The sequence below is a fragment of the Cannabis sativa genome, unplaced genomic scaffold (assembly GCF_029168945.1).
Source record: "Cannabis sativa cultivar Pink pepper isolate KNU-18-1 unplaced genomic scaffold, ASM2916894v1 Contig1, whole genome shotgun sequence".
Classification (NCBI taxonomy): domain Eukaryota; kingdom Viridiplantae; phylum Streptophyta; class Magnoliopsida; order Rosales; family Cannabaceae; genus Cannabis; species Cannabis sativa.
The window spans coordinates 1,953,227-1,979,872 of record NW_026870037.1 but is presented as its reverse complement, the minus strand read 5'-3'; the positions used below and the strand labels follow the sequence as shown (position 1 = coordinate 1,979,872).

At 38.3% G+C, this 26,646-nt stretch overlaps 4 protein-coding genes across 5 annotated transcripts; 2 read left to right on the top strand and 2 right to left on the bottom strand.

Moving 5' to 3' along the window:
- The first annotated feature begins 1,687 nt into the window (after nt 1-1,687).
- LOC133032903 (uncharacterized) lies at nt 1,688-4,846 on the top strand. The gene is made up of 3 exons (XM_061107368.1): nt 1,688-2,520; nt 3,235-3,398; nt 3,524-4,846. Exons 1-3 carry the CDS (start codon nt 1,911-1,913, stop codon nt 4,601-4,603), a joined length of 1,854 nt encoding a protein of 617 aa, XP_060963351.1. The 5' UTR covers nt 1,688-1,910; the 3' UTR covers nt 4,604-4,846.
- A 3,080-nt stretch (nt 4,847-7,926) lies between these two features.
- LOC115721060 (WD repeat-containing protein DWA2) lies at nt 7,927-11,127 on the top strand. The gene is made up of 2 exons (XM_061107446.1): nt 7,927-8,068; nt 9,665-11,127. The coding sequence occupies exon 2, from the start codon at nt 9,824-9,826 to the stop codon at nt 10,868-10,870; it is 1,047 nt and encodes a 348-aa protein (XP_060963429.1). The 5' UTR covers nt 7,927-8,068; nt 9,665-9,823; the 3' UTR covers nt 10,871-11,127.
- A 233-nt stretch (nt 11,128-11,360) lies between these two features.
- LOC115719314 (uncharacterized) lies at nt 11,361-16,064 on the bottom strand. Of its 2 annotated transcripts, XR_009685486.1 has the most exons (3): nt 12,670-16,064; nt 12,347-12,547; nt 11,361-11,936 (listed from the first exon to the last, which is right to left on the bottom strand). XR_009685486.1 is itself a non-coding variant. In XM_061107445.1 (2 exons), the coding sequence occupies exon 1, from the start codon at nt 15,792-15,794 to the stop codon at nt 12,711-12,713; it is 3,084 nt and encodes a 1,027-aa protein (XP_060963428.1). In that variant the 5' UTR covers nt 15,795-16,064; the 3' UTR covers nt 11,361-12,547; nt 12,670-12,710. The 2 variants fall into 2 exon arrangements, 1 of the variants encoding a protein (XP_060963428.1); XM_061107445.1 differs by having other exon boundaries at nt 11,361-12,547.
- Nucleotides 16,065-18,351: 2,287 nt separating this feature from the next.
- Nucleotides 18,352-23,377, bottom strand: LOC133032980 (uncharacterized). Its single transcript, XM_061107472.1, has 5 exons — nt 23,182-23,377; nt 21,631-22,081; nt 19,595-21,164; nt 19,032-19,406; nt 18,352-18,939 (listed from the first exon to the last, which is right to left on the bottom strand). The coding sequence occupies exons 1-5, from the start codon at nt 23,375-23,377 to the stop codon at nt 18,352-18,354; spliced, it is 3,180 nt and encodes a 1,059-aa protein (XP_060963455.1).
- Nucleotides 23,378-26,646: the final 3,269 nt, after the last annotated feature.

Sequence of the window (26,646 nt, the reverse complement as noted above, 5' to 3'; positions counted from 1 at the left end):
AAAAACCCAACAGTCGGGCTTCCTCCTCATTTTTCCATAGAAAATCCAACCCCCCACTCTTACCTTGAGGTTCAATAGTAATGACACCATGAAAACCCAACAACAACCTCACTTTTTCTAATTTATCTTTTTTACTAATAGTATCACATACAAAAAAAAGTTGGGTCTCTTTTAGATAACAAAATCCTTTAAGAATTGTAAAGTCCATGGGTTCTCAAGCCCATGGCAATTCCAACTTAAAAAACTCATAATCCTCGGTGGGCTTGGAAACCAACACCCACCTTGTTCAAGTTTTTTGGCCCATTAACACCATTACCATTACTAATGTCTTCAGTAAAAACTTCCTCCACATCACTATCCACTTCCCCACTTGGGCCTAACTCATGAGAGACAAAAGAGTTAACATCCAACCCCATTTGACCAACACGTGAAGCACCAATCCCAGTCACTTCAACTTCAATTCTTTTCCTTTTAGTATCAGTAATAACTATAGTATCTTGAGCCAACTCATCATGTTGACTATCAGTATCTAATCCCCCAACAACCTCTTTACCATTAAACCCACTATTTGCTCCACTATTATGGGCAGAAGAAGGTTGACCCACGATCCCCTCCACTAAAATAGGGACATTATGATTGTTCCCATGCACCTCCGTTGCTCTTGTACTAGCATCACCGCTGACCTTCTCATCGAAAAATCTTGAAATGACTGCAACCATTTTGAGCCCATCGTAGTATTCTTCTTCCTTGGTGTCGCCTTTATCCATATCCCATATGGTTTCACAATATGATCCTTCGAAATATCAAACAAACGAGGGCAAAATCCTTCAGAATGTCCCATGATTCCACATATAAAACAGAATGTAGGAACATGTTCATACTTGAAGTTAACCCAAAACTCCTCTCCAGCTAATGTGCAAATCTTCTATCGTCGTTTGAGAGGTTTTGAAACATCCAAAATAACTTGGATACAAAGGTAATCTCTCCATAAACCCATAAAATTCTTTTGGTCTGCCTCCACAAAGTTGCCAATATAATTTCCTAGGCCTTTGCACACTTGAGCAGTTTTAAACCCCGATTGTATATCATGGAGTTGAATCCACATATCAACATGGGATAGGGGAATGACTTTAGGGTCTTCTCCCTTCTTTAACCTTCGAAAAACCAAGAGGAAATTATTAAACGTCCAAGGACTTTTTTCCATGACTCGTTGAATATCCACCTCGTGATAAAATGAAAACAAGAACCAGATTGAATCAAGCTATTTGACATACATACCTTTACCCGGTTGCCATAACAAAGCTATGAGATGAGGCATTGCATCGAAATCTATATTACGTACAGTCAAGAAACAACCCACTAAGCACCATCGGTCGTCTATGGCTAAATCCACAACCTTATCTTCACCGTACGCCAGCGCCTCATCTTCCTCCTCTGCCAGAATCAAACCAATTATACTGTTAACTCTACTAGACAACGCCATAATCAACACAGTACAAGACAAAACACTCCAAAGACAAAACAGAGGAAAAAACCTCGGACAAAACAAAACATGTCAAAAGACAAAACTCAATAAGTAGGCGAAGATAAATTGATAGCTTGTAACTTAAATTTAGAAAAAAAAAAAACTATTTTCTATTTTTTAAAATTAAAAACATTTTTTAAGTTGTGAAGCTTGTTAGTTTTACAAATTTTTCCATTTAGCATTTCTCTTTGGAAAATGAATCAAAGAACACCCTTAACTAGGCCGCTGGCTGATACCAGACCCGGGGTTTCAATGTCCAACTGCTAATTTAAGCTCACTTTGAGTTGAAAAAAAATGCAGATATCATTCAATTTCTGTGTCTCAAGGATCTGAACGATTCTGAATCGTTCTTCGAACTCAGACCTCATCACGAATCGAACCAAAAATGGCGGGTCCCAACCGGCATTTGCTGCCTCTCCTCCTCCTTTCCATTGCTGCTCTCTTCTTCTACTCCTACTACCACTCTACACTCCACGCCTTCACCCCTACTCCTAACCCTCATTCTACTTTTCCCCTTCACACCTCCCACACCCCCCACCGAGACTTCACTTTCATCATCAAGGTTCTCGCCTACAACCGCCTCGACTCGCTGGCCCGCTGCCTCCGCTCCCTCGCCGCTGCAGATTATCTCTCCGATCGGGTACACCTCCACGTCTATATCGACCACTTCGCATTCGTCAATGGCTCCGCTGATGTGGATCGTATGTTGGAGGATTCGCATCGAATTTTGGAGTTCGCTGATGGATTCAGTTGGAAATTTGGGGAGAAGCTCGTCCATTATCGGACCCAGAATGCTGGACTTCAAGCCCAGTGGCTGGAGGCCTGGTGGCCTGAGTCCGATGACGAATTCGCCTTCGTCGTGGAGGATGACTTAGAGGTATCGCCGCTTTATTACAAGTTTCTTAGGAGTTTGATTGTGAATTATTATTATGGTGATCCAGATTTTCGTCCGTACATCTATGGAGCTTCACTGCAGAGACCAAGGTTTGTTCCAGGTACCATTTTGCTTATAGTTTTCTTAAAATTGAATCGTGAACAAGCATAAAAACTGATCGAACCAATGTTTGGCTTATCATAGATTCTGTACACGTTGTTTGAGAGGTATTGTGTGATTAAATTGTGTATAAAATGTTGCAATTTACATAGCAATGTTTGCAAGATAATTCAGCTTGAATGATTGATGTTAAATAATAATGTGTTATTAGTAAAATTGTTTGTATGCAAAACTGATTGATTATCTAATAGTTGGAAAGTAATTTCATCAATGAATGGAATTTTAATGTCTGGATTACATGGAATTTGCTGGTTTCTCTTCCACCAAACAATAGGAATGTCTGACATCTTCTTCTAGTTGGTCTAGAATTACCTGGCATTTTGAATTTCGCTATGAATATATTGAGTTTCAGTTGAGCTCTGAATAAACAATTTCCATTATAACGAAACTTGTTGAGGATTTGTGCTTGCTTGCAAATAATTTTCTCAGTCAAGTCTCATGTAACAATAGCAACTTTCCCTTTTACACGGCTCATGCTGTGCTTTTTCGTAGAGAATTATTGCAGTCAAGAAAATATGGTCTTGTATGATTCCTGCCTTTTCTATTCTATTATGAATGTGTACTATATCTATATACATTACATACATACACACATATATATCATGAACAAATTCTGGCTTTCAATGTTTAATTTGTAAGTTTTTGCTGATTACAGGTAAACATGGTAACAAAATACAATTGGATAATGGAACCAGAATTTTTCTCTACCAATTGGTAGGCACTTGGGGTCAGCTCCTCTTTCCAAAACCTTGGAAAGAGTTCAGGCTGTGGTATGACAAACACAAAGCCAAGGGCATTAAGCCATTTCTTGATGGAATGGTACTTCTTGTTCTTCTATTTTCGTTAGGTTTCAATTTTCTTAGGTTACTTACTTTTTGACAACTTTTCTTCGTTTTTTTGTAAATCTTTCTATTATGTGATTAAGATATGGAATTCAAATGCAGGTAACAAATGGGTGGTATAAGAAGATGGGGGAGAGAATATGGACTCCTTGGTTCATTAAATTCATTCATTCTCGTGGCTACTATAATTTTTACACTAATTTTTTAAATGAGAGAGCGCTGAGTGTCTCTCACAGAGATGCAGGTGTCAACTATGGTAAAACTGCTGGACCTGATTCCAATCTGTTGGATGAAAACTCTCTTGATTTCAACCTTCTGGAAATGCAGCCATTGAAAAACCTGAAGTGGTATGATTTCTGTTTCAGAGAAGTACTTCCTGAAAGGGTTGTTAGGAATTTTGATGAACTCGGGCCTGTTCTTCACACAGTGCAGAAACAGGGAACTGCAGTTATTGTGAGCCTATATGGAGTATCGGAGATGGTCACAAGGAACCTGATTTGCAACTTTGAGAAGTTAAATATTTGGAACTTCATTTTCATTGGCCACGAGTCAGATTTCCTGCTTGACCTTGCTCGTAGAGGACATCCTGTGATCATCGGAGACCATTTCTTGAGGAGTGTAACAACTTTTAAAATGCCAGATTCCCAAGATTTCCATTCAGATATGATGACTTCCATATTGGTGAAAGCCTATGTGATAATGAAGAACATAGAATTAGGATACAATTCCTTGCTCATTGAGGGGAACATGCTTCTACTTCAAGGTTATCCCTATTTTGATCAGGATAATACCTACGACTTCTACAGTGGGAAGATCTCAGGACTTCTCTTCATTAGAAGCTCAACTTCTGCTCGTAATATTTGGGTCGACAAATTTATCTCAGATGTTGCAATGATGTCGAAGTCTATGCCGAATAACCAAGAGAGCACAAGTTTTGCAGGTATAATAGAAAAATTATTGGAGCAAAAGAGTAAGAAGATTAAGAGAGTTGACGAAACAAACATTGGAGTTGATATTTCTTCCAATAATGATAAAGTGGTTACTTTAGACATTGAGAAAAAATTTGTTCACTGGTATGTGAAGATGGATTTAGATTTACTTAAGAAACGGCTTGAAAATTTTGGTGCATGGATGGTGGGCGATGACTATTCGTGCAAGGCTGTTGTGTGTCACCCGACATAGCATCTGCTGGCGATTACTAGGAATATTTATTTGTGTTCCATAGTTTCCTTTTCACTTTTACCTGTACAACTGCCTTATATTTTGCAGGCATAATCTTTTTTTGTCTAAGTTTGAGATTGATGCCATAAATTTTGTGTAGGCTGTAATTGTTCGATCGAGATATAGATATAAAGAGTTGTATCAGAACAGAACAGATAGTGAAATTGAAATGCCACCACTATGGAGTCCAACAAATTCAAGAAAGATAAATTATTTGTATTTTAAGGTATATATATTTGTGGTAAACATATTTGTAAGATTCATTGCTTCGTTTTCAATGCAAGTAAGTCCTGGCACTATACATAAGTATCCGATTTTTTATTAATGAACTTGGCCAAACACAACTCTAGTGGCACCTCATCTGCAGTTTACCAATGACGATATGTGGGCCCTATAACCAAGCATGTGACCAAAATATATATCCAAGGCTAAACAACAATTTACTTGCAAAGTAAAAAGGAAATACCAAAAACTAAATAAAAAAAAAAATCCTAATTTGGATTTTTGCTCCTCGAATTTTTATATGTATTAAATCATGCTCCCTGAACTTTTAAGGTCGTTACAAATGCCCCCATTGTTGGATTTAAATACTTTTATCAAATTTTAGTAAAAATAGTTTAACATGAATAAAAGTTCAGGGGACGTGATCTAACAATCTCAATAGTTCAGGAAGAATTTTTAAGGGAGAGTAATTTTTTAATCTAAAAACGCTTTCGTTTCTTCACAAAAAATGAATGTACATTCGTCGCTCCTGTAAACCCTAAGAGAAGTAAAAACAGAAATAGGGGGAATACGGATGCCGCCTCTGTGAAGCCGCCGCTCCTGTTGTCTTCTCCGGCCAACCTCGTCTTCTGTTCGTTGTCCTTAAGCAGTGGTTATATCATCGGTCTCGACGTTTCCAGGGGGATTATTGATCGCTCGCTCTCAGCCGCGGACGGACCTCCAGTCCCAACGACGACGGCGTTCCCATAGCCGCGGGTGAATCTCCATTCCCGATGATGGCGTCGCTTAGGTGTTGGGATGCGGGATTAGATTGGGTTTCGCTGGTGTGACGATTGGGTTTTGTTTGTTGTTGTGACGATTGGGTTTGTTGGTGTGACGATTAGTTGTCTGTGTTTATGGTTATTAGTTTTGTTGTTTGTTTAGAGTTTTGATTTAATTTACTGTTTTTAGTTTTTTTTTCATTTATTTTTTTACTGTTCATGGTTATTTCAAATTAGTGTTTTATGGGGTTAGAATTATTAGTTTTATGTGTTGAAACTAATTAAGTTTTTTTTACTAGTCTTGTCTTTTGACATGGTTTTTTAGTTTCTCCTTTTAGTTTTTCTGGTTCGTTTTTTTGTTGGTTCTTATTTTCTTTGTTGCTTTTGGAATTCTGCTGGTTGTGGTACAATTATGGAAGACGGTACAGGGGTGCATAAACCTATTGAGGAGGAGGAGGAGGCTATCTTGTCTTATGATGTTAGCGCTACGGATAGTAATGACTATGATGATAGGTGGTGTATCGTTGGAAGGTTCTTAACTGAAAGACAAATTGACTTTGAGGCTATGCAACATATGATGGCTTCATTGTGGCAGCCAGGGAAGGGGATGTTTGTCAAGGAGTTAGATTCCAACCGCTATCTCTTTCAATTTTATCATGAGATTGACATCCAAAGTATGATGAATCGAAGTCCTTGGACTTTCAATGAGTTCTTGTTAATTTTCAAAAGGTTGCAGCGGGGGGAGGATCCAAGATTGGTTACCTTGAATGAAGTTGATATGTGGGTGCAATTGCATGACCTTAGATCAGGGTTTAAAACTGCTACGGTTGTTAAGGATGTCGCAAACTATATTGGAAAGTTTGTTCAATCGGATGAAAGGAATTTCATGGGCTTATGGAGAGATTATCTTCGTGTTCGTGTGACTTTGAATGTTACGAAGCCATTAAAGAGGCGTATGAAGCTTCGCAATACTACCGGGATCAAGTTCTGGACTAACTTTAAGTATGAACATCTCTCCACTTTTTGCTTTATTTGTGGAGTTATGGGGCATTCTGAAAGCTTTTGTCCGCGGTGGTTCGAGGTTGAAGAGGGTCAGATAATCAAGTCGTATGGGGAATGGATGCGAGTGAGACCCATACGTAGAAACCACATGATCGGAGCTAAATGGCTTAAGCAGTTTAATGCTACTTTGGACGATGTTTCTGCAGGAAAAACCGCGGCTCGTGGTGAGGTCTCTCGGTCGACGATGGCAATGGTGGAGGGGACTCGTGGTGTGCTGGGGTTGAGTCTGATGATAGTGGAGGAAACTTTAGGTCAACATGAGGCAGGAATAGGAACATCAAAGGTTGTTAATGGGGACCCTATAATTATGGAAGATATTTTACCAGCTGCTATGCATAAGGAATTATCTGAGGATATCAACGAGGAGGCTTGTCTTTTGGTTCTTGACACGAAGAGGAGAAGAACGGCTTTGGAAGATACTGATGGTGTGAGGGGTGATGTGGCAACGAGCGAAGTGGTAAATGGTTCAAAGAACTTGAGTTTGGTGGGTACTGGTGTCCAGGCCCACCAATCATTATGAATATTTTATCTTGGAATTGCCATGGGCTACGATCCCAAATTAGACCAATTGAATTTTGTTTGTTTTGCTTTAATAATTATTTCTATTAATTTCAAAAAATAATTAAAAAAAAAAAAATTAGTACTTCTGAATTGATCTCATCCCTTCTTTAAAAATTTCAACAATCATTTGAATTTGTCTTTGTTGAGTAATAATTTAATTCTTCAATCAAATACTCATTGTAAAAATTTCAATAACCCGGCTTTTTCACTTACGAAAATTCTATATTAATTCATAACGTATGGACTTTACAATTCCTTAAGGATCTTGCGATCCAAAAGAAGCCCAGTATTGTGTTTCTTTGTGAGACTTTATCCAATCGTTCTCAGATGGAGAGAGTGTATGTGCCTGCTGGTGTGGTTATGGAGTCGGACTCGCTGTTGCTGATGCAAGCCGTGCAACAGAAGAAGTGTTTGTTGTCTCCGGTGGGGCTTTTAATTTCGGATTGTGTTGCTATTATGCAATCCTCTCTTTTATTTTCTATTTCAATTAATTTTACTAAACGGTCCGAGAACCAGGCGGCTAACTTTTTAGCTCATTCTTCTGGTTCTATTCCTGGCTGTGTTTCCCGCGGGAGTGTTGTCCCTGCTGGTTTGGAAGCTATCTTGGTAGCTAATTTAATTTAATAAAGTTTAAATTTTTAGTTCAAAAAAAAAAAAAAAGAGGACATTTTTGTCTTATTACAAATATGTTACCAAAATCAAACTCAAAACCATCATATTTAACCTTTTAGGTTGCGTTTGAAACATATTAGTAATTAGTAATTAGATTGTATTTTAAAATACAAGATTTTTATTGTCATGTTTTTTTTGAAGGAAAATGGTAACTTTATTAATAAGAAGATTCAACCACTACAATAGAAAGAAAATCAGGAGGAACATCATCCTCACTAAAAATACGATCTGGATACAAACAAGAGCTACGAGCAAGACAATGTGCAGCTTTGTTTACAGAACGTTTAACAAAATTAATTGAGACTAACGGCAAATCGGCTAAAAGAGAACGACAAACCGCCACCTGAAGGCCAAAAGGAGAAGGTATCTCCACCGTGCTTTGGACTGCCTGGACGACAACCAAAGAATCGGTTTCAAGGTCAACCGGTCCCCAATGTTTCCTCTTGATCCAACTCAAGGCCTCCTTAACCCCTACCAATTCAGCCATAGCCGAATCCACACACCCCACTCGTAAAACTGTGAAGCCTTCAATGAATCGACCCTGAGAATCCCGGGCCACCCCTGCCGCTCCAAATCGACCATCACTTGCAAAGATTGCACCATCGACATTAACCTTAATCTTTCCCATAACTGGTTTCACCCAATGCTCTAAGTCCTCTCTTGAACCCGTAGGAACAAGTAGAGACCCCATTCTCCTTTGTTGAGCATTTCTCCATTGATTAAGGACTACTCTTGCCAATAGAATAACCTCCGCCGCTGACATTGATTTGTCCCGCCAAACCACCTCATTTCGGGCATACCAAATCGCCCAAAGAACCATGAGCAATTCTTCCTGGGCCGTGGATGAGTGTTGTAGCAGAATGTGGCTAAACCAATCCCAAAAAGACTCCATAGGCGTATGACTCCAATTTAGAACCGAAAGATGCCAACAAGACCGTGCAAAAGAACATTGCACCAACAAATGGTAAATGGTCTCAGGCACCTGGTTACACATAGGACAAGCTTGGTCTAGAGGAATATGTTTGGTGGTAAGTTGAACCTTAGTAGCCAAGCAACCAGATAAAGCACGCCACATAAGTTGGTGCACTTTGGGAGGGACATGAAGCTTCCATGCAATTTTCCATATCTTAATCTCAGCCTCACTAGTATTAGTGATCTCTGAATGGTGCAGCAACCGATATGCCTCCCTCACAGTATAGAATCCATAAAGATCCTTATGCCAATACCAAGTATCCATAGGAGTCTCCTGATCAATGTTAGTACGAATGATGATCTCTTTATCTCGGTCATTGAATATATCTGAAACCACCTCTAAATCCCAAGCCCGTTCTCCTACCACCATGAGATTATTAACCGTCCACGTCTCCATACCAGTAGCTCTAGAAGTAACCCACGGTTGAGACTCATCCGCAAGCCACGGGTCAAATTGAACACTAACATTCGTACCTGGACCAACCCCCCGACGAGCTCCCTCCTTAATCAAAGCTTGCGTTTCAAAAATACTCTTCCATATGAAACTAGGATTCGGCCCAAGAGAAGCACTCAAAAAAGAACCCTGAGGATAATATCGGGCCTTATATACCCGACTAACAAGAGAATGAGCATTTGTAACTAACCTCCAAGCTTGTTTTCCCAACATGGCTAAGTTGAAATCCCTTAAGTCTCGAAAACCAAGCCCCCCATGATGCTTATGGCGGCACAGCTTCCTAGTATTTTGTGTAATATTTATTGTCATGTTAATTAGCAATGTTTAGCAAGATAGATGTTAATTAGACCGTAAATTAATTTTGTGTAATATTTATATCATTTTGAAACGCGCGTATTGTGAGAGAGATCTCTCTCTTGTAATCGTAAGGGCGACACACAATACCGCAGAGGCCCAGAGATCGTGAAAAGGGAACCAATGCAAGGAGGTTCGTCAGGCATCGGATATGGTCTGAAATATCAGGCAAGGTGCATATCCGATGTCAAAGCTGATACAGATCACACCACCTTTCTCACCGGCACTCTCACTCTGAAAGAAGAAAATGAGGTACATTTGATCCGGATTTCGTCAGGAGGAACTGAACTAGTATGCGATGGATTGTTTTCCCACCCAAACGAGATCTGGGATCTCGCTTCTTGTCCCTTCGATCAACGAATCTTCTCCACTGTCTACTTTACTGGCGAATCGTATGAGGCTGCAATATGGCAGATACCCGAGTTGTATGGCGAGCTGAATTCCCCTCAGTTGGAAAAAATTACCCCAATTGGGGAAAATGTTGGTAAGATTAAGTGCATTCTTTGGTGGCCATCTGGAAAACATGATAAGCTGATAAGTATTGATGAGGAAAATCTTTCCTTATGGAGCTTAGATAATATGCCAAGAAAAGCTATCCAGATACTATCACAAGAATCAGCTGGTATGTACCACTTTTCTGGAGGAGCATGGGATCCACATGATGTGAATGCAATTGCGGCGACTAGTGAATCTTCACTTCAGTTTTGGGACTTACGAACAATGAAGAAAACAAATTCAATTGAGCGCTCTCGTGTACGCAATGTTGATTACAATCCCAAGAAGCAGCACATACTTGTCACAGCAGAAGACGAATCTGGAGTGTGCTTGTGGGATCTCAGGAAGCCAAAGACTCCCATTCAGGAGCTTTCTGGGCACACACACTGGTCATGGGCTGTCAAGTATAATCCTGAGTACGAAGGGCTTATTCTGAGTTCTGGTACAAACTCAACTGTCAATTTGTGGTGGGCTGATGAGTTTACATCTGAAAGAGTAGTTGATTCACCAACTAGAGCAAATCATCTAGACCCATTACTACATTCTTATATTGATTATGAAGACAGTGTTTATGGCCTTGCTTGGAGTTGTCGCGAGCCTTGGATCTTTGCGTCATTGTCTTACGATGGAAGGGTAGTCGTGGAATCAGTAAAGCCCTTTTTATCCAGAAGATGAATGTTCCATACAAATGGCACCGATGCAGTTGGTAGTATTTCTCTTTTTTGTTTTTGGTGATAGGTATATTTGAAGAAAATTAGAAGAAATTCAACCCATTTCTTGTTAGGTTGCGTCTTATTTTGTTGGTATGTTGATTGGGGTTTCATGTTTTAAGCTTGCATGTTCAATGTTTTTCGATTTCAAACCGATAAATGTACCCCTGTGGCCCCATATTTGATAAGATGACAACTAAACTCGTTCTGTGGATTTAAAAATAGAGCTGCTCTTTGATATAAAAAATAATAATTATTATCATTTTGTAATATATATTGATAATATTTAAAATAAAAAAAAATCTTCATAAAATAAACTTAAATTTCATTACAATTTTGTTTGATTGTTTACAATATACTAATAATAATAACATTCGGGTGTGGAATCCAAAAATAAATATAGAATTGTTTAAACTTATGTTCACTGTTTGTATTTAACTGGTAAGTGGCATTCATTTTATTTGTCAAAACTCTCTATACTGTCTCAGTGTTATAACCTGTATTAACAATATGAATTATGAAGTATACACACAGTTAATAAATACATTTCTGCACCCAAAATAAAGAAGAAAAAGACACAAAGAATAAATAATGCCAAAGGTGGCTATCTCAAATCTTCATAATTTTACAAACCAAAAATTTGGATACAATTGGAATGGTAATCAGGACATAATAAACAAAATAGATTAAATTTATGCAACACCAAACAGATTATGTTCCCGGCACAGCAAGCAAACTGCCTTGTCATTTGCTTTTTGAAACCAAGAAGAAAATTTTGAATTCCTTCAATTCAATCTGCCTCCTATTCCACCACTTCGAATTCAGGATTGACAGACTCAATTTAAAGTCACAAATAAACAACAGATGAGAAGGAAATTCAGCACTCTGTCATTCACCTAGTTGATCTAGCAGCAGGCATGAACAGAGTTGGTCTGAATTGAAACTATTTCTTCTTTAAAAAACTGCAGAGTTCATGGGGGAGCACATTGTATTTGAGCAAATATGCAATCTCAGTTCATGCACCTCTAGGCCTGTAATAAAAATGGAGACTTTATAGAAATTAATGTAGGCCAAACTCTAGATGTTTTCGTTTTCTTTTCCAGTTACCACTGGTGGAGAGGAATTAACTTTCTTGTTGGAATATAGAAGTTAGATAAAAAAAAGTAAATTAAAAAAGAAATGTTCTCTTGTTTGGTTTACTAAGATTGAGACAAACTTTTCTCTCTTTATTTTTCAGAAAAAATGATAACTCAATTTAGTGTCATATTTTTCATATAAATATGATTTTTTTTTTTTTTGAATATATTCATACATTTTCCTGTATCTTATTCTTCTTTTTATATAAATATAAAATTTTCTTTGATAAAATTCAAGTTCCAAACAAAACCTAAACTGCAACAGTATTTATAGCTTCATGAAACAATAGTGAAGTGAAACATACCAAATTCTTTATAGGAGAAACTCAATCGCCGCAATGTCTTTCTTCCGGAACCATCATCTCAAGCAAATGCAGAAAATGATAGATTGACTGAATCCATATTCTCTGTCAAAAGCCTATTTCTTTCATCTGTCAGCATAGTTACTGTTGCATTCATTCATCCAACTAATCCAAGTTCCTTTGTCTACGCATATTTTCTTGTGCCTGAATCAGAGATTTCAGAATTTCAACAACAGAAGAACCATACAAGAATGAATAAGAATACTAGTGTAAATTTGAGGACTCAGAAGTAATAATTTGACATAAATTATGGTGTGCAAACATACCAATAATCTGAAAATATATCCTCTACACAAAAAAAGAACATCTACACTTTACGAGCCAGGGTCCTCTGCTTTGTTGCATGTTGTACTACTTTTTCCTCAACTGGAAGGCCCTTCCGTCTTCTTACATTATCGATGAGCTTTCTAGCAGTGTTAGGGAGCACACTAGAGCCATCACCAAACTCTTCAATTTCCTCCTCTGTTTTGGGGACAAAGAAAGGATCCTCAGGAAGTGCTTCCCAGTGGCTAAGCACAAGGAGAGCACTTGCAGCCCCGGAAGTCCACCTCCTAAGCTCATCTGCAAAACCGAAGCTTTCAGATACAGGAACATATGCGTGCACCGTGAACAATGGAGAACCTTCCTGCATTTCTTCTTTCAAAACCCGCGCCCTCCTTCGTGAAAGGACAGCATACATAGGACCCAGATATTCTGTCGATGTGTTTAGCTCGCAAAAGTACATTGCTTCCACAAGTCGTGGTTTCTTTTCTAACACAGCTGCTCTACAAGCATCTTTAACAGCTGTCATAACCTGACCACTAAAGATACCATATTGTTCAGACTGCAGTTGAGAGGTTTCAGATTCATCAGGAGCTGTCATTGGAGAAATAAAAGCTTCAACAACAAATGCCAAACCCCACATGGGTTCGTCACATAACGGGCCAGCTGCTGTAGCTAGCTGAAAACCAGACACTATGCTACTCTCAAGACGCTCTGCCTCAACATACAGTGCTTGAGTTGATTCTGAGGATGTCTTGTCTGCTATGTCAGAGAGACCGGAACCATCTACGAATCCTAGTTTGTTGGATACATGAGAGGAACCGCGAATGAGAACAGAGGAGTCAGTACTTTTTTCTTCAGAGTCTGGAGTAAAGAGAATGTTAGGACCAATCTGCCGAGGTCCAAGTGACCAGATTCTCTTCAGAAGCTTTAGCCATTTTCCTTTTAGTTTTTCTACCCGGTCCTTATCATTCTCGTTCCTTGACAAAATATCACTCTCCACAGCATCTATCATGCGTTTTCTTAAGGTTTCTATTGGAGTATCAGTGTCCGTAAGACTAGATATCTGTGTTGGGAATCTTTTATTTGTATGTCCAGTCTTACCACCAATAATATCTCCAAGTAAATCAGAACTTTCATCAAGAACCTTAGTTAGAGAAGGTGGTAGCTTTATGACTTGCACCCGAACGACACACCTTTTATTTGGAGTGGTCCTCTCAACATAATCTGAGCTCCCAACTAAAGTTTTTAAATTCTCAAGAGTATTAATTGCATCTCCCTCAATAGTCTCTTTATAAAAAACAAGAGGCGGTGAAACTTCCAAGCTTACTCTAGCAAACCTCTCCTTCAAATCCATTATGCATCTCTCAAGATGAACTTCCCCTGCAGCAGACAGAACATGCTCTCCCCTTGAAGAAACTGTGACCTCTACAAACGGGTCTGCTCTGTTTAGAAGCTTTAAACCTTTCATTAATGCAGTTATATCTGCAGGATCAGATGGTTCAATAGCAACTCTAAGGGTTGGAGCAACTTGAAACTCCATACTTGAGAATGGCCAAGAGTTCTTTGTGGAAGAAAGAGTTGCACTTTTCAGAATATATTGGCCGAGGCCTCTTATTGCCACAACATTTCCTGCACGAGCAGAAGGAACAGAGTTTAAACCTTGACCCATCATTAGGTACACAGATTGCAACTCAGCCTCCTGTACATGATTTTGCATTGACTCTGCTTTTAATGGATCATATAGAGCTGAAAGTACATAAATCTTCTGTCCTGAATAAAGAACCCCACTAAAGATCCTCGCAAATGCAAGAAAGCATTCGCCCGAGTCATCATCTTCACTTTCATCAATATAATTATTGATGAATTCACCTTGGGAATTCCTTTGAGGAAGCATTTTCTTCGGAACAGCAAACATCTTGGATACAAAAGCAACACAAGGAGCTTCCGGACTCAAATCACAAGCTTCAACCGATGCTCTCACAAGCTCAGCCTCTGCAAGCACATCAGAATCAACTTCATCAACGACAACCTCTCTTTTGGGGAGTAAACGTGGAATTCGAAATGCCTGTGCTGTAATAGGGTCAGGCATACACTTGACTACCATTGATAACACTGCTTCAGACAGAGGGAGCCAACGGCTCATCACTGATTGAAGTACAATTTTGGGATCCTTGTTTTGAAGCTCCCGAGGTGGTACAGACAGATTAAATGACTTAATTACTTTCTCAAGCATCTTTTTGTCCCCGTCAGTATCCAAAGCCGCCTGGTAAACTTGCCAAAGTGGCTCAAGCACAAACTGAACAAACATAGGACGAGCTTTACTTCCTCCACCAATTCCCTTCTTCCCCACAATCATCTTACTCTTCGCATTGAAATACCGAGGACCCCATAGCGCCTTTTGCAATGCGGCTGCACTTGCCCCAAGCTTGGAAGCATAGAACTCGGCGAAATCATGTATAGTAAAACCCCATCCATCCAATGCACACACAAATGCCACATTTCCCTTTTGGGGTTGAAAAGTATCTTCCTCATCGTCCTCTACAAATTCATGACTCTCATCTCCAAATTCACCAGAAGGCCCAGCAAGTATAGAATCAACTTCTGACAAATATTTCTCCGACTTATACGCACTCACAATGCCATTGACTTCATGAACAATCCTCAACAACCTCGTATACGCCTCCATGGGACTCAACATAAGCTCACTAATTAATCTATCAATTTTGTTAAGCACCAAACACGGGGTTAGCTTCTCAATCCAAGCTTGCCGCAAAACCGCGTGGGTTTGGATATGAACACCTTCGACGGCATCAACCAAAACTAATGCTCCGTCACTCAACCGCGCCGCCGTAGAGACCTCACTACAGAAATCCATATGGCCAGGGGAATCAATAAGGTTAATGGAATGCTCCTTATACCGGAGACCTATTGAGGAGCTCTTCATGGTAATGGCGCGCCGCTGCTCCTCATCGAGGTAGTCCATGAACCGGAGACGCCCGGCGAGCTTAGGGTGGAGTAAGCCACCGCCGGAAGAGGCGATCAGGTGATCGGCAAGCGTGGTCTTGCCGTGATCGACATGAGCTAATATGCATATGTTTCTGATATTACGTGTATCGGAATCCCCCATTCTTGTCTCAAAAAAATCAATTTGAACAGTATACAAGAAAGCCGAAGCTTGAAATCAGAACTAGGTCAAATTCAACTGCCAAACAAATCAAACAGGTTTCTAGTTCTGGAAAGATGTTTGGACGGAGAGAAAATGGTTACAGACAACGGTACCTCTTCTTCCTCCCTTGGTCGAAATCAAAATCAATGGAAGCCGTTCTCCCTTGGGGCAATTTGCTCTTTCCCTCCCTCTTATTCTATTTGTATTTGCAGCAATTTATGCAACGCGTTCGACAAAAATTAGGGCTTTGCATAAGAAAAGAAAGAAATAAAATAAACAAAATTAGGGTTTTTCAGTGGTTTTTTAAAAGGGTAAATACTATTTTGTACTATGTATTTTACAAAAGTTACTAATTAGACTCTCTGTTTTGTTAAATGACAAAATAGACCTTGTATTTTTCAAAATTGTACAAATAGGACTCTGAATTGATTTTTTGTCAAAATAAAACTTAATAATAATCTGATCTAGAGATGTTAAGACAAAACTAGTTACATTTTATGTATCTGTTCGTGTTAAAAATTGTCTTAAAATTGGTTTATATTAAAAATAAAATTATTGAAAATTGAGCTCATGGTCTTATTTTTACCATTTTGGAAAATTTAAGGTCTATTTTGCCATTTAACAAAATAGAGAGTCCAATTAGCAACTTTTGCAAAACAGTCCAAAATAGTATTTATCGTTTTTAATACTCCCTATGCTTTTCTTGAAATATTACTTAGCTACTTTTTTGTTTTTTGAAAGAATATCACTTAGCTACTTTAATACTATTTTATATACAAGTGTTTATTAAACTGTCTACACTTAAGGATGCACACGGGGCAGGGAATTAGCGGGGAGTGCTCCCACCGTCCTCATTCCCGTTAAGGATTTTAATCTCCATCCCCGCCCCATCCCTGCTTATTCCCCATCGGGGACGGGGCGGGGAATTCCCTAATGGGGCGAGGACGGGGCGGGGAATCCCCTATTGTAAAAATAAAGTTTATTTTAAAAATTTAAATGTATAAAATTATTAAATTACATAAAATAGAAAATATTACATATTATTTACTATTTAATATAGTTAATTATTATAAAAAACACAACTTCAAAAATAGTAAAAATGATATTAATATACTAAAAAAAATACAAAAGCATATATAAAATATAATATATCAATAAAAAAATAATTAATAAATTAAACGGGTTCCCGTCGGGACGGGAAGTGGCATCCCCATCCCCACCCCATTTAATATTCGGGGACAAAATTTGATCCCCGTTCCTCATTTAGACGGGGAATCCCCGCCCCATTAGGGGCGGGTCCCCGTAGGGCCCCATCCCCATGGGAAAAATGTGCATCCCTACCTACACTTCATAAATACTATACCACACAAAAAATACAGTTTTTGAGGTTTTAAATTTAATAATTGTGATTCAAATTGCACCACATTATACATTACAAAAATACTAATTTTTATATTATAATTTCTTTTTTGATGTATGAACAACTCATATTTTTACAAAATTAAATTTAAGAAACATCCATATAAATTATTTTTATTTTTTATTTTTCTAATTTCTTATTGCTAAATTAGTATCGATATATATAATATGTATATTATATAATTTTTTAGAAACAATTCAATATAATAACTTGATTAGCATATATATCATGACGTTAAAAGTTTAATAAGATAGTTTTTTTCTTGTATAATTGTTAAAATTTTATTGGATGAATTTTTTAATTTTTATTTTAACGTTTGATAAATCGCACCACACCACACCATATTTTTGTAGTGTAGTTTTTCGCAGTTTTAAGATCTTGCAGTGCGGTTACGATTTAAAAAATTACAAAAATCGCATATGTGGTTTAGTTTGAGAAAATAACTTAAACCCGCATCACCCGCACTGCAAACACCCCTAGATACTATAAATAATCTATATCCATATATTCATATAATGTAAGAAGAAAAAAATTAGGTGGCATTTTATATGATTTTCTTTCTATTTTACTAATTTGTGAGGCTTTATCATTTTATGAAGAAAATTTGATGATAAATGTTCTAGAGGTTATAAATTTTTATTTATTATTTTATCAAAATTTTAATATTAAAAAAATATATATTATAAAATAATTGCTGTAAAAAATTTATTAAAAATTAAATATTTTTTAATATATATGAATAAATACAATATGTTTTTAATATGTATTACATGTAGATTAAATCAAGTTTTTAGTTAGATTTTGAAAGTTCCTTCCAAAATTCTATCCAATTTAATTAAAATACAACAACTCACTTCCAATTCTATCCAACTATAACTAGATATATTTTTTTTTTAAAGATGAAATAGCAACTTCATTGAAATATTAGCATTCAGAGTACAAGAGGGCTTTTAAATCAGCCCAAGCATTATGCTCAAAAATGCTACAACCAGGAAAAAATCGAGAGTACCTTGCTACAACATGAGCGACTCGATTTGTTGATCGTCTAATAAAAAAGAGGTTTACATTATTTAAAGAGGATAACAGAATTTGACAATCTTAAATAACAAGTCCAAAGGTAGAGTTCATCTTTTGATTACTACGAATACCTTGGACAGTGACCATGCTATCTGTCTCAATCTGTACGTTCCGCCATTTTTTATTTTTCACCCAGTTGAGAGCTTCCTTGATACCGATGGCTTCAATAGTTTCAGCACTGAAATCGCCTCCTTGGTAACAAGTTTTTGCTTCAATTAGCTTGCCTTGGCTGTCACGAGCCACAATACCAAATCCGTATGAATTGTCTTGTGCAAAAAGGGAGGCATCAACATTGACCTTGATGTTGTTTGAATCAAGTTTAGTCCAAAGCTCAGCACCATCACCCTTATTCTCAAAGAACAAGGAAGATAGACATGTATTGTCTTGAGCTTTTCGCCAATGATCGAGGGTTGTACAAGCTGACGCCAGGCTCTCGGTATGGGAAGACTGTTTTTTGTTCCATACAGTAGCATTTCTTGCTTTCCACAAGGCCCAACATAGCATCGCAGCACGACATACTTGATCCTCATCAAGTTTTAGGAAAGCTTCTTGGAGCCAATTGCCAAATGAGGATGATAAAGCCATATTCAAAGTAATCCCCAATGTTGACTAGCAATGCAAAGCAAGTTGACAGTTTAATAAAGCATGGACAGTCGTTTCAGGATGGGATTTACATACCGGCAAGAGGATGAGATTCTCACATGTTTTGACACAAGTTGAAGGCATGTTGGGAAGCAATCAGAGGTAGCACGCCACAGAAAGTTCTTAACCTTTGGGGGGATCTTTAGATGCCACAGTTTGCGCCAAAACCCAGAGTTATCAGCTCCTTGGCTCTTGGGCTTGCCATTTTGCAGAAGAGTGTAAGCACTTTTCACAGAGAAAATGCCTGAACGTTCTCCAGACCAGGACCAGAAATCAGTATCGGCATTTGGTGACAAAGGAATGCCAAGAATCAGTGTAGCATCCCGGTGGTTGAACAAATCGTTTATGATTTCAGCATCCCATCTTCTTTCATCAATTGTAAAGAGAGAATCAACAGTTTGTTCATATAAAGTCGGATGAGATGATGAAAAAACCTGTTAGAAGAATGTGGAATCCATGGATGGGAAGTAATATTTGTAGTAAGTCCATTCCCAATTATTCGAATAGCACTGGTTCGGACCACACTTTGGGCGCCCTAAATACTGCGCCACATAAAACTGGGGTTGTTGCCAAGTTCGGCTGAGAGATAATCAGTATTGGGGAAGTATTTTGCCTTGAATACACGTCCTACAAGGGACTCAGGGTGACATAATAATCTCCAACCTTGTTTAGCAAGCGTAGCAAGGTTGAACTCTTGAAGGCATCGAAAACCCATACCACCCTCATCTTTTGAACCAGTCATTCTCTCCCAAGACATCCAAGTAATACCTCGACCCTTACTAGATGAGGTGTTCCACCGAAATCCCGCCATAAGCTTCTCAATGTCTTCACAGATGCCTAGAGGAATTAGAAAGACACTCATGGCATATGTAGGTAGAGACTGAATGACAGTTTTGAGAACAATTTCTTTACCGGCACGAGAGAGAAACTTGCCATCCCAACTATTGAGGCGAGCAATAACTTTATTTTTCAAGAAGCCAAAGATAGTTGATTTGTTGCGGCCTATGATATTGGGTAAGCCTAAGTATAGGCTATCATCTGAAGCTTTGGCCATTCCAAGTATAGAGCTAATATGAGACCGGGTTTGAGCATCAGAGTTGGGGCTGAAAAATATAGAGGACTTGGCGATGTTGACCTTTTGACCAGATGCATGTTCAAACTCATAAAGTAGATTTCTAACACTTTGGGCTGCACCAATCGAAGCCTGACAAAAAAGGTAGCTATCATCTGCGAAAAGCATGTGTGTGATGGAGGGGGCTCCTCTTGCAACCCGAGATCCATGGATGATGCGGTTTGATTCAGCAGAATTGATGAGCATTGATAAGCCTTCAGCACAAACTATAAAGAGATAAGTAGATAAAGGGTCACCTTGGCGAATACCTCGGGTTGGAGTAATAGGGCCAACAATATGACCTCCATGGATAACATTGTACCGAACCGAGGTGAGACACGACATTATAAGGTAGATCCACTTATCATGAAAACCCATGCGACTCATAATTGCCTGAAGATAACTCCACTCAACCCGGTTATAGGCTTTGCTCATGTCGAGCTTAAGAGCCATGAAGCCTTTTTTCCCTTTTGTATTGCGCTTTAGGTAGTGCATAACTTCAAATGCGATCATTACATTATCAGAGATTAATCTTCCAGGAATAAACGCACTTTGAGTGGTTGCGATAATCTTGTCAATAATACCCCGCATTCGATTTGCCAGCACTTTGGAGACAATTTTATACAACACATTGCAAAGAGCAATAGGCCGCAAGTCGTTCATAGACAGAAAGTTCTTCTTTTTCGGAATTAAGACAAGGTTGATTGTATTGAGGTCTCTTGGAAGTTCCCCAGTATCGAAAAAATCAGTAACCAAGACAACAATCTCCGCTCCAATGATATCCCAGTGCTTTTGGAAAAATCCTGGCCTCATTCCGTCAGGCCCTGGGCCTTTATCAAGATGCATTTGGAATAAGGCATTTTTAACTTCTTCAATTGTCACCGGCTGGAGCAAGTCCTTATTCTGAGAACTATTAACAATGCCACTAACTGCATTTACCACCAAATCAGGATGAGCACCACTAGCAGAATAAAGATTTGAAAAATACTCTGAAATTACCTTATCCAAACCAGTATCCCATCGAACCCAGTTGCCATTTGAGTCTTGAAGTTGGTGAATTTGGTTGTTTCTTTTCCTAGCACTGCAGAGGCATGGAAGTATTTGCTATTTTTGTTGCCGACATTGAGCCAATATTGTTTTGATCGTTGCTTCCAATATATTTCTTGTTGGGCAAGTATCTCAAATAATTACTCTTCTCTACAACATAATCTTGGTAAGAAAATAAATTATCATCATGTTTTATAGCTGCCATAACACTTTTGCTCTTTGCCAATCTCTTTTTAAAATTGCCTTTGAGACTTTTTCCCCAGTTATCAAGAGCCAGACCACACATTTTTATTTTTTCAACAAGAGACAATTGACCATTCTCTTCCTAGCAAGCTTTAACTATTTGTTTGCACATAGGTTCACGGCACCATAAATTTTCAAATCGGAAGTGATGAACAAAGTTACCATGGCTGCCATTGTTAAAGTCCAGAATAATTGGAGTGTGATCGGAACAAGAGAAGTCAAGGTTAGTAAGAGTTACCTCATGAAAGATATCTAACCATTGTTGAGTGACAAGAGCTTTATCAAGCCTAATCTCGACAAGTTGCCCTGTGTTTCTTCCACGCTCCCATGTGTAAGGGTAACCTCGAAGCTCCAAGTCATGGAGATGGCAATCGTGAAGAGCAGATTGGACGCCTTCAATGAGAGAAGAAGGGTAAGCACGTCCGCCCCTTTTCTCGGCTTGGTTTGTAATATTATTTAGGTCTCCGATAACACACCAGGGCAGTTGCAACTCAGCAGAGAGAGACCTGAGGAGATTCCATGTTCTCGATTGGAGGCTATGATTTGGTTCGCCATAGAAGCCAGTCAAGCGCCAGGGATGAATCCCAGGAAGATCGATACGAACGTCGATATGGTTCTGCGAGAACCTGAGGAGCTGGGCCTCATCAGCCACTTTCCGAAGAAAAGTAAGCCCACCCGATCTACCTTGGGCATCAACATTAAAGGAAGCTTCAAAGCCCAAACATTTTTTTAATTTTACCCACAACATCTTTTTTGCATAAAGTCTCACATAGAAAAACAAACTTGGGTTTCTTTTGACAGCATATGTCTTCAAGGAATTGTTGGGCCCGTGGGTTCCCAAGCCCACGACAATTCCAACTTATTATACTCATAATGATTGGTGGGCCTGGACACCACTAGGACCCACCATATTGACATTTTTTTACTGTCCATCAGCTATCTTTGAGGAGAAAAATGTGGACTTAGTTTCCATGGGAGAACTCGAATAAGCAGGCCCATTTGCAACTGTATCAATTCTCTTTCTCTTAGTATCTAGGATTTCCATCTCTTTATCAGAAATAAAAGTGGAAATATTGTCATTAAGGATCACAGCTGGTTCATCATGGGAATTATCCTTGCCATCCGAAGGCTAACTTTCATGAATCTCCTTTGATTATGCCATTGATGGAGGAGCAGAGTTAAATCTGGGTGAGGCTATCGGAGTATCATCAGTGTCAATCGGAGCCGCCGTCTTTCCATGCCGCAGCCATGGTGAAGCCATGAGGAAATTTTGTCTTTTCGTTGGGGCCTTCATCCACATGCCATATGGCTTTTAAATTTGGTCAATAGGGGTATCATATAGCTTCCCACAAAATCTTTCAGAATGGCCTAATACTCCATAGATGAAGCAAAAGGTGGCGACTCTTTAATATTTGAAATTGGCATAGAAAAAGGATGCATTCCCTCTACGTCTGAACTTTATTCTTCTTTTGAGAGGCAGAGCTATGTTAATACGAACACGGATTCTAAAATACTCCCGCCAAACACCAGAAAAATTATTTGGATCGGATTCCATATATTCTCCAATAAATCGACCTGCTTCCAGAATAGCTTTTTCTATTTTAAATCCCGATTGTAAATTGTGGATTTGAACCCACATATCAAGATAGTTCAGAGTCGTGTTCTTTGGATTTATACCTGGTTTAAGCCTTTCAATGATAAGTTGTTTCAGGTCATAAGTCCAAGGACTTCCGTTAATGACCCTTTGTATATCGATTTCATGGTAAAATTGGAAGAGAAATCGATTTTGTTCCAGGATTTTGACATACATGCCTTTGCCAGGTTTCCACAGATCAGCTTCCCTGTCAATAGTTTCCCCACTAAACATAATCTGCCATCAAATTCAGGTTCAACTTCAACTTCATCTTCATCCTTGAATATAGCCTCTTCATTTTCTTCTTCTTCTAAACACATATCTGCCCATGCTTTGGATAAATCTTCACTGCCACGGCTGCTAGACGCCATAAAGAACAGGAGTAAAAATAGGGTATTGATAAAAAAACACGAAAGATGAAAGAAAGATTGTAGCAGTAAGTTAGAAACAAGACAAGACAAAAACACCTTTACAAACTAATTGAAAAGAAACTCACACTCTCAAAAAGAGAGACAAAACACTCTTAAAAAGAGAGACTCAAAGACATAATAACACCTAGAATTTTATTGATTTGATTCTAAAATTTAAGGGTGCAACACATTATAACTAGATATTTAATTCTTTGTAATTGGATTGAATTTGATTGGTTTGTTATAATTGGATCACTTTAGTGTAATTAGATCATAAATTAGATCACAATCGTTATTGAGGGTTAAGAAAAGAAAGTTTTAATGTTAGTGTTAAAATATGATTACAATTAGACTCAGTGTATCATTATACTTTATTTTGCAAAATACTATATCTAAATTATAATTTAACTAAATAGAAAGAACAGTCAATAATTTTTAAAATATAGGACTTAAATTTATATTTAAACTATTATATAACCGCGCGAAGCGTGACTACATTTACTAGTTATTAATATATCATACATAAGGCCAGTTTGGGAAGATGTGCCTTGATTGTTTATTAAATTATAGATTTTAAGTGATATTAATTAGAATTGAACATCAGTTGGCTTGACTAGGTTTTGGGTCTGCGAGTTTCAAGTCCAAAAAAATGGACCGAAACCCACGATAAGGTTGGGTTGGCGAGTTAGCGGGTTGGCATATCACGGGTTGACCCAATCAACTCAATCAATTTTTTTTTTTAGAAAAATCCAAATTCTAGTTATTTAAATTAAGTACCAAGACTGTATTCGTTAGATTTAAATAAAATATTAATTCCAAATCTACACTTATGAAGGTCAATCCAACGTTCAAAAGTTCGAAAATCAAAATCAAAACTACATAGTGTGTGTCATAGTGATAGTATTAGTAGTATAATGGCAGTAAGAAAAATTGTGATAGTACTAGTATGTGTCATGTGATAACTACACACTTCACAAATACACAAAATACACATCAATAATAATAATATTCAAATTAATTTTTTAAAGTCAATACCATTGTTGCCCTTAATTTTGTCCAGAATACGTAAACCAACGCAACTGCGACACGTGGATTTGAGGAGTAAGGTCTCGAGATAATTCGACTAATTCTTTTTAATCAAGAGGATCAACAAGAAACATACCTCTCGGAGAAGGTATGAGGGACCCACGTACTCCCGGAGAGCAAAGCTATAGCAAAGCACCTCCGGGAGGTATTAAACCCTACCTGAACAGTCACCTCGCATTTAATGACGCATGGGAGAAGGCGTATTGGAACTACCATAAGTATTAAGTCTGACGGCGTAACCCCCCCTTTTGCAGCTATTACGCTATGATTAATAAGCCTAGTGACGGCTACTTTATGAGGAATCACATCAGTCAAGAAGGGATAATGGATTACATCAACCTAACTCCTAAAATACCTAGGGTATAGACCATGCATTTCCTATGTTACACTGGTTGGGAATGCGTGCCCCCACTGAAAAAATACAGAAAGACATGTAGCTCGGTTCTATGGATCACCCCACAAAAAAACACTATAAATATCCCCCAAACACATTAAGGCGGGGGTCGAGAATTCTGGGTTTCAAAAGAGCCAAAGAGAGAAAAGCTACCAAGAACATTCTCTGTAATAAATACTCTTATAAATAAAAAAGACTTGTGGACTAAGTGTAATGACCGCTTTAGTAAATTGGATTAGAAAAGGTAATTAGCACTAATTTCTGTTATTTTATAATTATTTATGAATTTATTTAATTGTGGACCCCCATATTTAGAAATAAATATTAGAGTTATAATTTCTCAATTTTGGAGATTTTATTAAACTCTAGGGGTATTATTTGATTAATATGTGAAATATGTTATTTTTGTAATTTTTGCTCGGCGACAACGGAAAATGCGATGGATGGCTAGTTTGATCACATGGGTAAGTTTAGAACTTTATTTCTTAGCGGGGAATATTTTAGAGAAAATAAATTATCGGGATTGAGCGGGGTTATGGAATTTGACCATTTTACCCCTAGCTTTGGAAAAACCTTAATTTTTGGGTTAAGGGCATTTTAGACATTTGGTTAATTGGTGGATTAGGTGGCTGCCATGAGTACGTGACACCTAGCGAGCTGATTTTTCAGCAAGGGAAATTGATTTTCCCTACCTTTTACTTCATTTAGTGAAATTAAGAAAAAAGACCAAAAATTGAAGAACAACTCTTTCCATTTTCTCTCTCTCTTCGAGCAGCCAAAACCAGGGGGTTTTGTTGTGGATTTTTGGTGCTTGCAGCAAGGGATTCAAGAAGAAATCAAGCCAAGGTAAGCTTTAGCAACTCCTTGCCCTAGTTCTTGAATTTAAGTTTAGTTTGAGCTTGTGTTTTTGAGGAATAGGGGATGTTAGGTTTAGAAATGATTAGGGTTCGGTTTTTATGCTCAGTATTGGTTGATTAAAGGTTCTGGTAGTTGATTTTGATGCATGGTGTTAGTTTTAAGCAAGCTTGAGTTTTAATGGCAACTCAAGCTTTGAGCTTTAATGGCAACTTGATTTTTAATGGTTTTTTTTGGGATTTGCTGGTTGGAAAAGGTTGTAAATGTATTGTGCAGGTGTTCTGGAGAGTTTGGTAAAGTTTGGTTGAATTTTGAGTTCATGGGGGAATTATTTTGGTTCCCAGTGCAGAACCGGTCGACCGGTTCTGGGGGACCTGTACCAACCGGTCGACCGGTTGGTGTCCCAAAACTGGACTTCCGGTTGGGACCGGTCTGCGGTTGGGGGAATTTTTGAGACCCTAGTTTTTCCCAATTTTGAGATATTTAGGGTATTGCCATGTTGTTTATCGATAGGGAAACTTTTAGTTTCAAGTTTAAGTCCCCGGAAAGTGATTTAGCGAGTTACTCATCTGTGTTACAATTAATGTGATTAGGGCATCCATCTAGCACGAGCAATTCCGTTCAGGTCGGCCAGCACACTTGAATTCGAAAAGATGGTAAGAACTGTATACAATGTCAATGTGTGATATGAATATCTGAGTGTATGTATATGTTATGTGTATATGCATGCTTAAAATGTTATTCGCACTACCAACAATTATACGGTTATGGTATAGAGTGCATTGGTATAGTGAATGTTCTGAGAGTATTGTGATACCAGCATAAGTACGGTGAGGTACTGGGAGTGTGTGGTATATCACTCAAAGGTACTCAGGGTATGAGCAAACCCTACCAA